Source organism: Pectinophora gossypiella, chromosome Z (assembly GCF_024362695.1).
Source record: "Pectinophora gossypiella chromosome Z, ilPecGoss1.1, whole genome shotgun sequence".
Lineage (NCBI taxonomy): Eukaryota > Metazoa > Arthropoda > Insecta > Lepidoptera > Gelechiidae > Pectinophora > Pectinophora gossypiella.
In genome coordinates, this window is record NC_065433.1 from 14212750 (window position 1) to 14231267 (window position 18518).

Here is an 18518-nt window from a genome sequence, read left to right on the forward strand (position 1 = left end):
CTATTTTATGCTGGAATAAGTCTTAGCGAAACAGTGTAAGCCAAAGTTCCATAGAGGCAAGAAATAATTGCACCTACTTACCTATATTCAATTCCAGGCCATTCACGAGCATTATGTTTACTTTTCTTCTTTCCTTGTCGAATGTTTGAAGTAGTAGAGCAACTTCAGGTTTAGCGACGTCAGCGGGGGTGCTCCCCGAGAAGGGTGAAAATATTCAAATTCTGGATTCTGCAACCGGATACTGGGCCCTTAAAAAGTAAACTCATAATAGTTCTTACTTGAGTTCAAAAGTCTTTAGTGGTAGAAGATGTTTTTTTAGTGGTAGTCCACCACCACTATTCCATCACTTTTTCTTTAGTGAACATTAATAATTCGATTATTAAATTATAGGTTACTAGTTTTTGCCCGCGGTTTCCCTCGCGTTGAATTCGGGGTAACATTGTTCCCCTTTCCTGATTTAAAACACCGAAGAGAACTTTGAACAGAATCTAAATCCAAAGCCAAAGCCATTGTCTTATTCCTTAAAAGTCCAACAATGTTATAAATCTAAACTAAGCGAATTAATCCAGTCACAAAAACAGCAACGGTAAAACCGAGTCCAAAACCGACTTTGTTTTCGGAAATCGGAATACCAAATCGAAGAAATAGTGTTGTCGGTTAATATACTGTATATCGATTAATAATCGATTATTTTCTAAGCCTCTAAATGTTGTTTTGCCTATTGGTAGTATCGGTACTATTAATTATATTACAATAATCGATTATATAGAGGTATTGATTAAAATATTATTGTTAACAGCCTTCGTGGTCTAGTGGTTAGAGCATTAGGCTCATGATTGCGGTCCGTGTTCAATTCCCCATAGGGGGCATTGTCAAAATCACTTTGTCTGGTAAGGACTTTATTGGCTTGAATCACCTGATAGTCTGAACTCTGAAAGTAAGATGATTTCGTGCGTCGCAGGGTATGTTAAGCCGCTGGTCCCGGCTATTATCCGCAAGAATACCTCCACCAACCCGCAGTGGAGAAGCGTCGTCGAGTATGCTTCATACCCCCACCGGTGGATTGAGGAGAGGCTCAGCAGTTTATAGACTGTTTATTATTATTTAATATTGTTCACCCACATTATGCAACATTAGTATCTTAACCAATACCCCGATACAATCGATTATATCTACCAATTATTAGATTATATATAACTGATAATTTTCAATATCGATAGGCTTATCGACATTAAGATTATTTAGTGGGTCCATATTCTATAATCGATTCATTGATAATGAATTATAAAGCTAAACACAAACAGCCAAAAATCAAAGCAGTCAAATCAATGTGAATCAATCGTGCCCGCGAAAACACAACGTTAGCGTGTTTTTGAATTTGCTTTCATTGTTTCAATAAAATTATTCTAAGTAGTATGTATCACAGAGAACCTCTACTAATTTTGGGTCTCACACAAGTTTTGCCCTATTTTAAGGGCTAGGGAAGATTTGCAAAAAAGATAAAGTAGGTATGTTTTGTTGGTAACAAAGAGCCTGTGTACCAATTTTTAGCTTCCTACCATCAAATCTGCGAAAAGTCCCATATAACATTTCCCCTTCTTTGAAAGGATTGGTGGCGGATTTAAAAAAAGATGCACGTTTTCTTATATTATATTTGTCACCCTTATAGCGTAAAAAGCTAAGTTTGCAATGTGGTTTATTGCTGTTAAAAAACGTGTAGTAAATAAAAATACATTAAAAAGCTAAAAGCAGATACAGATTCTTCTGAATTGTACGCGCTGACAGCATCAACAGTTTTGTAACTTCGGAATGATACCTAATAAACAAAAATATTGATACCTAATAAACAAAAAAATTGTGGTAAAGTTTTGAAAAGTCTTATAAAATTACGAGTCTGCAGGAGCTTTACGGGATGTTACTGGTACTTTCAAAAAGCTGTCATAACAACGCAAAGGAGACAGGAGTTGGTTTCATATTTGCAAGTGGGCATATTAACAAATGTTTGAGCCGAAAATATCAAGTTTCATTACTATTTGTAAATTTCTGGAGTACAAAAATTACAATTTCGAAATTAGTTGTTATGTTTAATGAAAAATTAATATGATAGACGGGCAACAAACTTGAATAAACAGGAATCACCATTCAGTTAACTAAAAAAGTTACGTAATTTATTAGGTAATATTATATTCCGGAAACACAATTCAGTTTGTACTTTTTATAAAGATTTTTATTATTAATTAGGTAATATATTCAGGAACCACAACTCAGTTTACACTTGTTATAAAGATTTTTGAGTGTTGTGTCATTTAGCAACTTTACTTGAAGCTGGTGTGATTATGATGAAATATTGTGCTAGTTTTTAGTTTTTTTAATTATGTCCTTGCTCAGCACTCACGCTGTTTATTTTTCGTGTAAATACATAAAAATATAAAATCAAGTTGAATTTTTTAAGTATTTCGCTTAGATGTAGGTAGATATTTTAATTTCTTAGTATTTTTAGGTGTGAGCATTGTCTTTTAGTGTTCATTAAGTCTAAAAATAAAGTTATACTTTATAAATGTAGAAATCCACGTCCCTGTAACGATTGGATCAGAATGAAAATTTTACCTAAAAGGCATTTAATATTCTTGTCATCTATTGAATAACGATAAGGGAAAATGGACTTAATCATAAGGAGAATTGTCGCGGCCTCTCACCATTTATAGCAATGAATATTTATAAGGTATTAAGAGAGCATCAAAATCTACAATATGAAATAAAATTCTCAGATATATGTTTCTTGCGACTATACATAATGACTTTTTAAAACCAATTTCATAATCTTCGCTCTTTGTATTTAATTACCTATTGGCAATTTATTAGTACCCATCAAATATTAAAATAATTGCAAAACCAATGTTTGTTAAAAATGTATTAATTAATTATAACCTACATTTGATTCGCATATCTGAAAAATTAATTAGCTATCACAGTCGCCTGCAGGGATCAATTAGGTACCTGCTTGTAATACATATTCGATGAACACTTGGTGACCGGCTGACATTTGATTTAATTGAACGTCACGTAAACAGTTCATAGGAACTCGCAGAAAAAATATTTGTCAAATTTTCACATTACAAACAATAATTAGCATAATTTAATGCCATTATTGATTAATTAATTGACTTGCCAAAATCATGAAAACGTGTATTTCGTCAGGATTATTTTTGCTATGCTAATTATTAAATATCACATTGCAAATTGTTTAATAGGCATTTTGATGATGGTGGAAATTACGGTTGAAGTAGTAGAATTCGAAAACCTAACATTGGTTAGGGCAAAATTGTTTGTAACGATGCTAATGAGTCAACTAGCGACTCGCGCATGGTGCACGCGGCACGCCCAGGTAAATAAATATTTTCACTGGTCATTCTTGCTTGCCCTTTTTTACCGACTTCAAAAAATGAGGTTATCAATTTGCCCCTATGTTTGTAATATTGTAGGAACTGCACCATAATACAATTCAAATTCTGAAGTCGGCGCGAAAATTTAACTGCATGTTCCACCAACTGACATAGGTAAAGTGGAATCCACGGTGGAATATTTGCAGGGTTTGCAGGTAACAAGGGGTTGGTGGTTGAGCCGACTTCAGAATTAAAATTAAAAACAAAATATTATTCCTTACTTCTTATTAGACAGATTTAAAAGTCGGTTTATTATTTTTTTTTTAATTACGTTTTTTGAGTTTTATGATTATCAATGACTTTAGTTGGAAAATGACACTGATAACAAACGTTGTTACACAATAAGTTGGTTGGCTGGCATTCATACCATTTTGGTACAGTAGATACGTTGTGCGGCAAAAAACATTACCTACACCCACGTAAACACTGTGCTGTCTTTTGGCATTTGGTGATTTTTCTTAGAGGTATATGCAAGCTTTAAATAAAAGATTTATGCAGTAAAGAGGTACTAGATTACCCTACTAAGTAATATTTGCCGGGATGATACTCGCCTGCAGGCTTTTAGACGCAAGCTGAGTTAATTTATAAGCAGAACCGTTGTGATAGCAAGTCAAACTATTTTGTATTTCACGAAAAAGCTGATGGTTGAAGACTTTATAACGACAATAGAAAGATTTTCTAATATATATTATTTGTCATGCATAAAGAATCAACAAATTCGAAACTAAATGGAATAGACAAGATAACGTAAGATCAATGACAATAAATGCAAGTACCATATGAATTTTATCAATGCCCACCGAAATGAAGTGGCGGCGTTATCGGAGCACGGTTGTTAAATCAATTTGGTTGTGGCCTCGGTAAAATAAGATCGTACACGACTCGTCGCTAACACTGCACTGATCAAGTTAACTTTGACGTTGCAAGCCAGTCTAGGAACGAAAACGAAAACTCAAGATTTAACAAGATTTGTGACATGACTAAATATTGTAGCCAGATGTGGGTTAACCTGTTAATATTTCATTACATAAGTATAGATTGACGGTGCCACCGAGCTCATACTCGAAGTAATTGAGAATGCCATTAAAAAATCCCAGCACAAATTTAGGCTTATTTAGAAACAGCAAGACTGACATGTCTTGAGAATTAAGTAATAGGAGCAGCGTGGTGGAGTGTGCTCCATACCCCCTCCGGTTGATTGAGGGGAGTCCTGTGCCCAGCAGTAGGACGTATATATACTGCTTATGTTATGTTATGTATGTTACATTAAGTACTTATCAATCATACCAACGGAGACGAAGTCGGAGATAAAAACTAAGTGATGCCAAACCACATTTTCAGAACTTCTGACCGAACCAAAGCAAACGTTATCTTAACTGGCACCTATGTATAATCAAAACAGCACAATGTATTTCAGTTGCAGTCTGCATAATTACAGGAATCCGATAAAACCTTTTTTTGTTGGTATGCGGCGAAGATTATATCTTAGATGTAACAACGCCGTTTGTTGCCACAAATACGCAACTTATACTGTAAATTTCTGTGATGGCGTGACTAGTTTTGTACCTAACATTAACTACAAGGCTCGACGTACTGTAAATCAGATCTCTTAGCGCACCCCGGACACTTCATACGAAAAACCTCGTTTTAAACAGACAGTACACATACACTCTCTCTCTCTCTCTCTCTCTCTCTCTCTCTCTCTCTGTCTGACGCCCATACGATTGAAGATTGAAGTAAGACCGAGGGCATATGAGGTAAACCTAATTCAACCGCTGGTAGGGAGCAGAGAGTTGCCGTTCTATACATGCTAAGTATTATTGCTTATTCTATGCTCGTAGCTTATAGTCGACATTAATGCTCGAGTGTAGGTATTGTGCCTACTGGATGCAAAATTGCATATATAATTAATCTACCGCCTATATATGGGATCCTATGGATGGGTAGCCACAAGCAATCAGATAAAAGATTGTGGCCATGAATTTGATACGAAGGATAAAGGATATATGAAGGATATAAAATGGATGTGATAGACCGTCAACAACTACTAGTGATCAACCCATCTTTAATAACTTCATCATGTTCGTCGACGAACCCAGAACGTTGGGGTTTGGCGGCTGTTTTTCTTTTCGCTTCATCATCATCAATTTAAGAACCACGCTCTTAAATTCGGTGCAGCATTTTCCATGCTACTTTTTTAGGGAAAAAATAGGGCAGTGGTTTCCCTCTTGCCTTCCGCCCCGCAGTACGTTGTCTGCGTCAGTGGGATGGCGCCCAGAGAAGTCTATTACAAAGCTATACTAGGACTCCTGTCCTCCGCCTCTGAATAGTACTGACAGTTCTGCTGCCCTCTGTCAGGTTCCAGGTTACAGTCCCTGTGACTTGCCCCTCCCGTCCTGCATTGCCGTACCGATGGCTCCCATCTTCGCCTCTGGAACAGTTGAGGACTTCACCCGTATCCCTGGGCAAGGTTTCTACGTTATACCCCGTAGGTCTGAGTCCCTATTCGAACTCAGCCACCATCTCCAGCCTACTGAAGTAAGAGACGCCCACCCCGCGGCAAGGACGCGCCGAACAGAAATTGCCCCAGTGGAGGGCAGAAAAGATGACTCTGTCCCCCCTGGGGCCGCGTTAAAGGTTTTGTATGGAACCAAGACCAAAGGCAATTCTTTTCGCTTATTCGCATAATATTAGATTCTCATAAAATGAGATTCTTAGAATATATGAGATTATCGAAATAGCAGATTCTCAATATAGCCAAACTCCACACCACAACAAAACAAGAAAAAATCATTAAATTATTTTGCAAATTTTAATTTGCACACGAAGTATATAGGTAACCAACAACAAAAATAATCGACGTAAATCATGTATGGCAAAGTTCTTAGCAATCAAAATTCTTAATTTTTACTTAAAGACTATAACATATTTGTAGACATATTTCTACTGTAATTTTGTTTGAGGTGCAGTCAGCTATTATATTGCCAATTTGATTATCTTTGTATAAGAAATTGCTCTCTTGCTCTTTTTTTCCCAGGGTAATGAAATGAATTTCTTACTAAACTAATGCTGTGTTTCTGTTTCAGCTTTTAATAACTTATAAATTGGAAGAGAGTTCGTTTAGATGTAATTTTGGTATTTATTCTACGGTGCCGACCCTCAACCGCATTCGTTGTTTGAATTTTTTGCAACCATTGGCTGTTAAAGTATTCAAAAAAATTCAGAGGCAATTCCGTGTGGGGTGACATATCTTGTACCAATAGTATGCGTTATTTTGCGGCCTTCTGCAGTTTTATTGTAAGTAATTTTTTTACTTATCCTGAACACAACATTCATAAAATAGTATCTTAATATCCGGAAACACTTCTCTCATTGCTTGAATAGCTGCGATTTGGTAGTGGTATTTAAACGTACTCAACTGAAATTGTTCTTTCAGTATACCGAGTTTTTATTGACGTGACTTATTGGCGGGACAAATGGAGAGCGCTGAGGTTTCTCACCCGGTAGTTATATCTAACTAATTGTAGTACATTTTATATTTTCGGATTACGTTAAAATTTGGTAGGTATTACTGGTGGATCATCGCTGATGCTTCCGGCCAAGTAGTTAATGCCATCTGCGTCAAATCTACAATAAGTCACGTCAAAAAAAAAATCGCTGATGCGGGAGGTGATATTATTTTCTCGATTCAAAACAAGACAAACAAGAGCTAAGGCAATCAATTTGGAACGACAATCTAAAGAGTTTTTCCCACATTGCACTCTTTTAATGTTAATAATGTTTTAGTACTTCCTTTTACTAATGACACGTTATGACGTTACTGGGTCATATCCGTCATGCACAGAAACTCAAGACAGTCAAAATAAAATGAAATTGTTAATAATAGCATGATCCATACTGTGATATTAACAACTAAATCTACGTACATAAGATCCAAGAAGTTGTCTGGTACAGGACAATTGTTTGTCAGTCTCCTCGTATACCTTCGTTCGTCGACGTTAAGTCGTAGAGAAAACTTGAAATTGCTTTTAGGTTAATATTTGGGCACATTCCTTTGAAGATATTTGCTTTCCTAATGAAAAAACAATCTTTACCAAACAGCAAGTTTGTGGGAAGAGCAGAGATAGGTGCGTACCATATCTTATACAGGGTGTTAGTGACATCGTAACGAAAACTTTGAGGGATGATTCAGGCCATTATTCTGAGTTGATATCAAGTGGAATTTTCCGTCGCAAAAGTATGGAATGGAAAATAATTTTAAAAAACACAAAAAATTTCATGAATTTTCCGACAGGAAATTCCACTTAATATCAACTCAGAATCATGGTCTGAACCATCCCCCTCAGTATTCGTTACAGTGTTACTAACACCCATACCTACTTGTATGGCTACCTGTATGTACTTGTACGGGGTGTAAGTGACATCTTAACGAATACTGAGGGGGCTCATTTAGCTCATTGTTCTGAGTTAATATCAAGTGGAATTTTCGATCGCAAAAGTATAGAATTGAAAATAATTAAAAAAATATTTAAAAAAAACATGAATTTTGCGACGGAAAATTCCACTTGATTTTAACTCAGAATCATGGTCTGAATCATCCCCCTCAGTATTCGTTACGATGTCACTAACACCCAGTATGAATGTACCCGGAATGTCTCAAATGCCGCAAAACTAAAGGTTAGGAGCCAGAGGTAAGAGATACAGGTACTTTTTATCAGAGCTTACGAGTAGAGAATCATCTTTGATTTATGCTTTCATGCACAACAGCTTAACATCTTGGGCTATTGTGGGTGGAGCATAAATTAAATATGATTTATAATCAGTACTTGTCAGTCTTGATCGATGGGGCTGGCATAAGAAACTTTGTTAAAGCCCTAAATAAAAGAAATATAATGTTATGCCTGAATTTTGGAAACGATAGGGGTTTCAAATTCCACAACTCAGTCTTAAACCATGTGGTATGTTTTTCGATAGTTACTGGTTTCCTTCATCTGCAATTTCATTACACACACAAAACACATTCTAAAGTTAATAATTAATTAATTATTAGCAGGTATAAGTGCAATGTTGTGTTTTAATTCACTGATATTACGTTCAAAAACGAAATGAAGTATACACATCACTTTTTACCTGGATTTAACTAGATTCATCAAGAAGTATTGCCATTTTAATGAAAATCCTCAATTTTATAACCTTATTTCCATTTGTTAACCCTGGACACCGGTCCACTACTTACCGAAATAGTGAGCAAAACACAGTTGCCCTGTCGTCAACCGAAGCAGAAAAGATGACTTTCTCGGCTACGGAAAGCGAAGAAGATGAAGTGCGAAGTGTAAGGTTGTCTGGCAGAAATTGCTGTTTAGCAATAAGGCTCCGGTAAATAATGAGCAAAACACAGTTGCCCTGTCGTCAACCGAAGCAGAAAAGATGACTTTCTCGGCTACGGAAAGCGAAGAAGATGAAGTGCGAAGTGTAAGGTTATTTGGAAGAAATTGCTGTTTACAATAAGGCCCCCTATTGTGCTATTTTATATTCGTCTGTACGTGTTTATTTATTTATTTATTTAGGTACACATACAGCAATACATATTCCTGAGTTTATGTTTTTGTGCAATGAAATTGCACACGTTGATTAAAGTGAGTGGTTTGTCTAGTCACTAGTGTTATGTACGTAGTAATCACAGACATTTAATGAGGAGCAGACTAAACATAAATAATATCATAATAATAATGTGTAGCAATTGTTGCATCCTGCTCACAATACAAGCGTTACGTAGAACATCCTCGCTGACGTCGTACCCCCGAAAGGGTAAATATTTCGGAAAAATACGATGGTGAGGAGTTTAAGATAACTGAACTAGCTTGGATACCTCGAGCCCATGACGACAAGGAACAAATGTGTAGATGGGCGAACCCAGCTGTTGATTTGTTTGAGGTTCATTGCGACGGGGACCTTCCAACAAGTAGTGGGCGACACTAGCGATCTACACAAGTCAACCGGGTGTCGCATAAAACAGAAGGTCACCGAGAGGATCGCCAGACTCGGCCCCGCATTTATCAAATCGTCACTGGAAAGGCAATATTACGTAAGCGCCAAAAGGCCATTTCGAGAAAAAGCCGTTTAAAGTTTCATTTTTTCGTTTTTTTATCATAACTTTTTACCCAATTATCCAATTTAGATGATGTCAAGGTAAGGTTACATTGTTTTTTAATTTTCTATGTCCAGCAATACATATCATAACAGTTGGATTGCTATTTTAGGATATAGTGGCGCTTACGTAAAAATGACTTCAGTTTACAGTAAAGCAAATTTACTTAACCGCCATCTGGTTAAAATATTAATTGGAAACACTTACGACAATGCATACGAGAACGACAATATTTCTTTAAATATAAAAATACTGTAATGTTAGAGGAGTAAAAGTTACTGTAACGACTTTTACACATCTGCTCTCATTATGTAAAAATTGCCTAAAAAGTGATCGATTGATTATGTCAGTTCACCAAAAATTCTTTAAAGTAAGTTTTTGTAATATCTTACATGGGTAAAAAGACGTAAGAGACAAATAATTATTCTTAATACCTCCTTATCTACTTATTACTTCAATTGATTTATAGAAATGGCTATTAAAATACTGACGTGCCAGAAATAAAGTTACACAACATATAAATAATAGCGTATAAACCGTTATATGTATGTAAAAGTTTCTTTCTAATCGGTTTTATTTAGCTCAACCCGTACGGTATTTATTTGGGTCAAAAATAGAAATAGAAAAAGTACCCTAGTCAAGTCTCTGGAAGGGCTATGTATTTAGGAATTAGATTGTAATAAATTATCTAAAGTTAAACAGTTTTATTTTATATGCAGTGAAAACTAGAAAATAAATAAATAGTTACTTACCTATCAACCTACGTAGGTGGTCCCGGTCATTACTATATCTGATGATAGTGGTCGTCATAACATGAACCATGTCAGCGGCCGAAAGGCGGTTCATAAAAGAACACTAACACCAGGGTTTGCTTGGTAGGTAAACTAAGCAGCCCACACCATAACAAGCAGGTATTTTGAACTTCTAGTTCAGGAATATTTTAGTACTAGGCAGAATAGCTTTTAAGCATATTAGACTGAAATAAAAACGTGGGACCCCTCTTAAATCCTACCTATGGCAGAGCATATCTTTATACTTTGGTAGATCATGAGATAGGCGTTCGTTGGTGAAGCTCCCACGGCTGGTTATTGATTGTCAAAATCTCCAGTTACGATTATAGTAAATCAATGCAATCCAAACTTAGTATAGTAGAAAGTAATACAGGAATAGATAATGGGCCCCACGTTTTTATTCTATTAGCTAGCTGTTCTGCCTAGTACTAAAATATTTCTTAACTAGAAATTCAAAATACCTACTTGCGCTATTAAAATATCGGTTATGAAAGTATTAAATCAATACATATTTTAGAAAAGCTTCTACTTTTTACGCAAACGACGTTACTACATAGTATAAGGCACGCCTTTAAAGTTTTGTCGTATGAAGAAAAAAATCAATCAATCCTTATAGTAAGTACATTTTATTGTTTTTCAAAGTATTCACCACGAATTTTAATATACTTTTCCATTCGCTCGAACCAGTTATTATAACATTTATTCCACTCCAAAGTAGAGGTGTTCAAAATGGCTGACTTAAAAGCGTTGGCCGCTTCTTCACCGCACAGGAACCTTCGACCGCGAAGAGTCTTCTTAATTTTAGGAAATGTAAAGAAATCATTGGGGCTTAGGTCAGGACTGTAAGGAAGATTATACAAGAATTTCTACGTTTTCCAGTTTCAAACACTCAATCGTTTGACGAGCGGTGTGTGAGCTTGCGTTATCATGGTGCAGGATGATGCATCGCTTTGGGTTAGATTTTTGAAGTTCGGCGATGACTTGTGGTAAACAAATTGTGGTATACCAATCCGCATTAACCGTCCTACGATCTTCAAGTGCAATTGTCACAACATGACCGATTTTCGCCACGAAGGTAGCCACCATCTTATTTGAAGTGCTTCGAGAGCGAACAATTTTAGTCGGCTTTGACTCGTCTTGGAAGGCCCAAACTGTAGATTGTTGTTTGGAATCAGGATCGTAGGCATAAATCCAAGATTCGTCACCACTGATAATGTCGTACACGTGATTTGACTCTCCTCGGTTGCACCTCTGAAGAGTTTTCTTACACCATCTGATGCGGGCCGCCTTATGATCGTCAGAATGCAAATGCGGGATCCAACGGAAAACTAGTTTTCTCACACCAAGTGCCTCATACAATATCTTTTGAATGGTTGTCTCTGAAATGCCTAATAACGCCTCCATCTCTCGGTATGTCACATGACGATTTTCGAGGATAAGTTGTCTCACAGCAACGATACTATCTTCAGTGAAGGACGTTCTTCACGAGATTTGTGACTGATTGTGGTATGTCCATGCTCGAATTCTAAATACCAGCGTTCGATGATCCGCAGACATGGCACTTCATCGCAGAATACAGATGTTAACTCTTCGAATCACTGAAGTCGCATTAGGCCTCTTCGAAAGTTATAGAAAATTATTGCACGGACATTTTCCTTTGTAAGATTCATTTTCGGACGTGACCTGACAGATTCTAACCAACGCTGTGATTAAACAATTGCATTAATCCTAATGCTTTCAATTGTTTCGATATTCTAAATTCCAAAAAATAATAATTTTGAGTTCTAAATTCAAAATGTGCGCCAAATATGCAAACGACAGAACTTAAAATGCATAACAAAGTCGCTTTTTCTGTCCCTATATCCCTACGAGTATGTACGCTTAAATCTTTAAAATTACGTAACGGATGTTGATGCGGTTTTCTGTAATAGATAGAGTGATTCAAGAGAAAGGTTTATATGTATAATAACATCCAATAAATAGTGGAGAAATACTATTATTTTTGAGCTTTTTAATGTGATGTCGTAAATAATTTCATTTTTTCCTCAGCATTGCACCCGAGCGAAGCCGGGCGGGTCGCTAATCAATTCTAATATAGTTTTACTTTTAGAACTATTGTTAAAAAATTACTTCATGGGAAACTTACTGCTAGCCCACAAACTTGCTTAATAATAGCATAAAAATGCGAAGGAAAATTTACGTATACGCCTTACTTATTCTATATAAGTACTCTAAGTCAAAATTACTTATACGCCATTCACTGCATAAACATGCTAAGACATTTTTTCTTATACGCCTTACTTATTTTAAAAGCTGTAGATAAAAATGACTTAAACATAGTTTAATTTTTATTTTCAGTAGTCCAAAATTACTAATAAAATGACACTTTTCAAACTATAGTATGCCAAATTTACTTAAAGTTAATATGTAGTTATTATATAGGAACACAATATTACTTATACACCAGCCACGAAAAATACACCAAAATCTTGTCGTTTAAGAAACTGGAACTGAAATCAACTATTTTTAAATTTACGTAAGCGCCAAAAAAGTGCTCGTATCGCAATGCTACCCAGACAGATCGACGCAGCATGAAACGCTGATTCCGAATATATAAAAAACCCAAAATACGTACCTATTTTGGCGCTTACGTAATTTTGCCTTTCCAGTGACGAAATGCCCGAAGGAGAAGAGTTGTCGCAGCAGATTTTTATAGGATTTCTGGAGTAGTTCTCATTTGCTATATAGAACTGACGTCCCTAGGATAAATAGGAAAAAACATTTCTCAAGTTTTCCACAGAACTAATATCTTGCTTTCTCAAATAGTACTAGTATACGTACGACTCCTTAGTGACTTGATTATCAACTGGCCACTTCATGCCCTATCCCACATTTTTTTTTCCCGCCTTTCTAATTTTTACGTCTTAATGACTTTCTTGACTGTGACTTATTTACCTACAAATTACAAAAAAAAATGATTATAATATTGAGCACCTTTAACAACGTTAGAAAGTAGCAGCTACATTGTATGAGAATGTCAAATTTTCCTTCAAAACTGTCTGTCTTGCAATCTTTGAGGGCTAGTTACTTAGTTTTTTGCCCGTATTAAGGGTACTTTTTATTAATGTTTCTAAAAGCCTATTAAATGGAGCAGTTTTTAGAAATACTTTCAGTGTCCATGACAATCTCACGTGTTTATTATTCTTTGGCGAAGTTTTAACAACTGTAACAATTTTGGTCGAATTCTCACTTTGACTTCCGATAACTTTTTTTTATCTTTGATTTCACTTTGATTTATCTTTCATTGAGCGGTACACAGACTTAGGCATAGTTGTGAAGTAAAATAAAATAATTATTAAGAAAGGGATAGCGACAAAATGATTATTTCTGAAGTAAGGTAGAAAATTTAGAAAAAGGTACAAAATGGGTCATATCTCCTAAACCGTAAATAATTGCTGAACACACATGGGGGTGTTTCTGGTAGCTAATGAGCCCCTCTTTCTATTTTTTTCATTTTGAACGTGAACTTCTGGGCCACCCTGTATATATAAGCAGAGGTTCGTTCCCTACGTTTCCGAAATGTACCGCTGCAGGAAGGGCTACTTTTCTCTGACTGTGCAGGTAGTATCTAATGCGAACCTAAGAATCCGAGATATAATAGCTCGCTGGCCAGGATTAGTTACTGACTGTACAATTTTTAATAATTCTGTGTAATTAAACTTATCAAAGTTTATAATAAAATTTTTGTCGATGTGAAACTTTTACTTCTCCTGTTGCGCTCAGAACCTCAAAGTTTCGACTTAGTCCCTTAAATTATTAACTTATGAAACGCCATCTTTTCGTGAATGTGCTGTGCCAGATTGCTTTTTACAGAAGAAAACTGAGCAGTTCGGCATTCGTTCCGTTGTATAATTATAATAATTATGTATGTATAATTGGTAAGTATTATAATACGGTAAAGGTGATACTTTTATATAATAATATGTATAATATATAATAATATGTATAATACGGTAAAGGTGATACTTTTTGAAAATTCCGTAACTAATGGACATCGTTTAATTCATTTATTTGAAGAAAAAAAGCAAAAAGTAAAATCATTCAGTTGGGTGTGAACGGTGAAACTTAATAATGGCGGCGACTGCTTTACCGAATTTCACGACTATGGTCAAGTCTGTCATATGTCAAATTGGTAATTCGTCAAGTCCTATTTTCGACAAGTAATGATATTTAAGGTTTAAGGTTTAAGATACTTTATTTCTCAAAAGAATACATTTGATTCGCTTACTGAGAAACAATCAATTTCATAATATAGTAGTTTAAACAACATTGGAATTGGACTAAGGTAGGTAGGTACTTAAATAACATTCCGAGACTTACTATACTAATTAGTAGGTAGGTATCTGTGTTCCATATGCGTCGACACTTTAATTGCTCCATCCACCAGCAACACAAGATTCACACTACGATTAAAACCATTAATAATGTTTAAGAATGTGGGCTTTTAATGCCTTTTTAAAGATATTTAGAGTTTTAGTATTTTTAATCTCAGTGGGTAGATGGTTATAAAGCTGCACTCCTTCGTAAACTACACTTTTTTTTCCATAATTTGTCCTTGGTCGTCCAGTGCAAAGAAAACTAGCCCGTCTCATAATACGCTTTTGTACAGTTACTTTTTTTGTGAAGGTAAGTTGCGAATGTAGGTCTTTATTTATTATTTTTCTTATTAGTAGGCAGGTATTGTATGTATAGGTTTGTTTGACATTCATTATATGTGTCGTTTTATAAATTTTCTTTGTGGGAGTTAAACGTTTAAAGTTAAAAAGTATTTTTATGAGTTTATTTTGAGACCTCTGTAGGTTTATCTGATTAGTTTTCGCGGCCGACCCCCATAGTTCAATTAGGTAGTCAATGTGCGGTTTGACGAGTGAGTTGTAGATGGTATATTTTACTAGGCGCGGTAGGCAACGTGTAGCTCCGTATAGGACTCCAGTTAAAGATGACAATTTTGACTTCAATTTTTTTAAGTGTGGTTTCCAAGTAAGTTGACTATCTAAAATTAAGCCAAGGTATTTTTCTTGATGTTTTTCATTAAGGACGTCACCATTTATTGTTAAGGGTTTGAAACTAGCAATTTTTTTATTGATTGCGGAGAATATAATGTACGTTGATTTAGCCGTGTTGATTGTTAGCAAATTATTTTGGAAATAAGCATTAAGTTTATTTAAATCATTTTGAGCAGATTCCACTATAGCATGAACGTCGCTGCCGAAGTAGAACAAGCACGTGTCGTCCGCATATAGCGTAAGCTGTCCCCTCAATCCGATTTCGTGTATATCATTGATATATATTAAGAATAGAAGGGGCCCTAAAACAGATCCTTGGGGGACGCCACATGTTACGGGTTTCAAAGAGCTTTGGTTTTGTTCAATTTTCACAACTTGTAAACGGTTTTCTAGATATGTTTTGAACATATCAAGGGCAGCTCCATTGATACGAATATTTTTGAGCTTTTCTATCAAGATATTGTGACTAATTGTATCGAACGCCTTTTTAAGGTCTATAAAGACACCCAACACCATTTGTTTTTGGTCTATACTAGTTTTGATTTTGGTAACCAGGTCAATAGTTGCTGATAGTGTATTGGACTTTGGACGAAATCCATACTGTCCCTCATATAGGTAATCAATGGACGTTAGGTGGGCGTTCAGTCTATCATATATAATTTTTTCGAATATCTTAGACATGACGGGTAGTACCGATATTGGACGATAGTTTCCTGGATCAGTCTTAGGTCCTGATTTGTAGATGGGACTAACCTTCGCTATTTTAAGAGAATCAGGAAAGGCCCCTTTATGTAGGCATTTGTTTATACAATTCTTTAGCCCCGGTATTAAAATTGTCTTGAGGCATTTCAATATTTTGGCTGTGACTCCGTCAATACCAGAACTTGTATTGGGGTTAAGCCCATCTATGATTTTACATAGTTCAGTTTATATTTGCCAAACACGCTACTCGTCAACTTAATCAAGTACAGTCATTAGCAATAGAAGTACACTAGTTTATTTTCTTTACATGCGTAAAATAATAAATAAATCACAATCAATACATCTATTTGATGAATTACTAATTTGACGTATGACAGACTTGACCATAGTCGTTATATTCGAATGCCTCTATGAATGTTCGTTCTTAAGGTGATTCAGCTAAGTAACGATGCGTCAGTAGATGGCGTTACTTCTGAAGTTTCGTATTTTTTCCAATTATTCGTTTAGTGTTAAGTTCTGACCCCAATCAAATATTAGTTGGCGAAATCTTGCATACATTATCTTTAAGTTAAGCCACAACTTTGAAGTATTTAACAGATATCATATTGAAAACGTGCATCAAAAGTTGGTGTCTATTCAATTTGTGTACAAACACGAAGTTGTCACACACACATGTCAACTAGGTTAGAACTAAATGGCGCATTTGAATTTGACATATGACAGACTTGACCATAGTCGAGAAATTCAGGCATTCAATATCAACGCTGTCGAAACATTGGGTATATTATAAAAAAGTTTATAGTACTTAATAATTATATAATATACTTGGCTATATTCAGCTATTTGTACCAAAATCCAATGTTAAAATAATACATAAATGTAACAACCTTAAACCAATAAATAGGTTGACAGAATGCAAAAGTAAGGAAAACATAGGTTTTCCTTAAGCGCTCTCGAATTCATGACATTAATTCTACGTAAGTGTTTTACACTATACTGTCGTTGGGTAGAATGACGGCTGCAGTACTAATCTGAATGCTACGTACGTCACTACAAGTTGCTCCCGTATAAGTATCAAAAAGTAGCAATAAAAAAAGATGGCACGAACTTGACTGTGTCAATTGGTAATCAATGCAACGCATGAGTCGCCCATTACACATTTATATTGCAATCAAAACATATTTAACAACCTGTGTCACAGAAATTTTTAGAATCGAAGATGAACCTACTAGTAAAAATTATACCAGTAAGTAGTTTTGAAAACAATTATAGAGATTCTTTAAATATTGTGTTACAAATTAGACATTTTAATGTCTTATGGTGTTACGACATTATGATGTTAGGTACGACTGTTGGGAAAACATTGATTTCACAAAAATACTTATATTGGACTTTATCCTGACGTCTGCAGTTCCACTGGATGTTGACTCCGTGAAAACCAATACTTACCAATACCAATACTCCAGAAGATCACATGTGTAGATGAAATTAAACACCCTGTGTCAAGTCATCAAGCATAAAAAACAGTGTGACGTTTACTGACTGGCTACAAAATTTAAATTGTGATCACTGGTTATTACCAAACCTATTAACTTCTAAAAATCGTTAACAAAATCAAGAATACGTTGTATCAATCGAAACTGAACACGGGTGAGCCAACCAGATGCCTGTGCTGGCTTGTATTGGCAGTGTAATGTCGGAGGGATTGGTTGTGATGAGACCCATAAGCCTGGAAGCCTGGCTTGCTGTAGGGATGTAATGCGATTTTCCACTAGATTCTGTATTTTAGAGAGGGATGTCATGGCTTCCATTAGTCTTGACATCATGGTTTCCATATTTTTTACTCTGGATTGTATATCTATGAGTAATGTAAGAGTTTGTGTTTCTTCTGCTGGTGATTTTGCAGGGGAGGGTTCTCTTTGCCCTCCTCTGAGTCTCTTTATCTCCTGCCATTGGTGTTGGTCAACTTTCATTTTAAAATAAGTACATAAGTAGGTAATCAATCAAATCACTATGTTCTAATAACTTCTAAAAAACTAACCAACAACGTTTTTAACACACACATATAATATTCACTAGCATCGGTAAACAAAATGCCTTGAAAAAATAACTTGAACTTGTAAAAATAGCCATCAAAGAATCCTGACTATCTTGAATGTAGGAAAAGATGTCGTAAAGTAACTATTAATTGTTTGACAGTCCAGCCTCATGTGGGTCGGCTCAACACTACGCCACGATGTGGGCTTATATCATAGCAGCGGCGCGCGGCGACTCTCGCGGCTCTGTTCATAAACGCTCCAGTGCCAACACTACGGACGACCACATCTATGCGTAAGTTGTCTTACCTAAGCGAATGAAAAGATGTGGT

The 18518-nt window shown here is 35.7% G+C and overlaps 1 protein-coding gene across 2 annotated transcripts in view; it reads left to right on the top strand.

Annotated features, from left to right (window-relative positions):
- The window catches only part of LOC126380683 (cyclic nucleotide-gated cation channel subunit A-like), a 96797-nt gene that overhangs the window by 59010 nt on the left and 19269 nt on the right, over nucleotides 1-18518 (top strand). For both annotated transcript variants that reach the window (XM_050030246.1, XM_050030245.1), the window contains exon 2: nucleotides 18350-18481. In XM_050030246.1, coding sequence (XP_049886203.1) covers nucleotides 18387-18481 — 95 coding nt within the window. In that variant the 5' untranslated portion in view covers nucleotides 18350-18386. The remainder of the gene's footprint in view (nucleotides 1-18349; nucleotides 18482-18518) is intronic.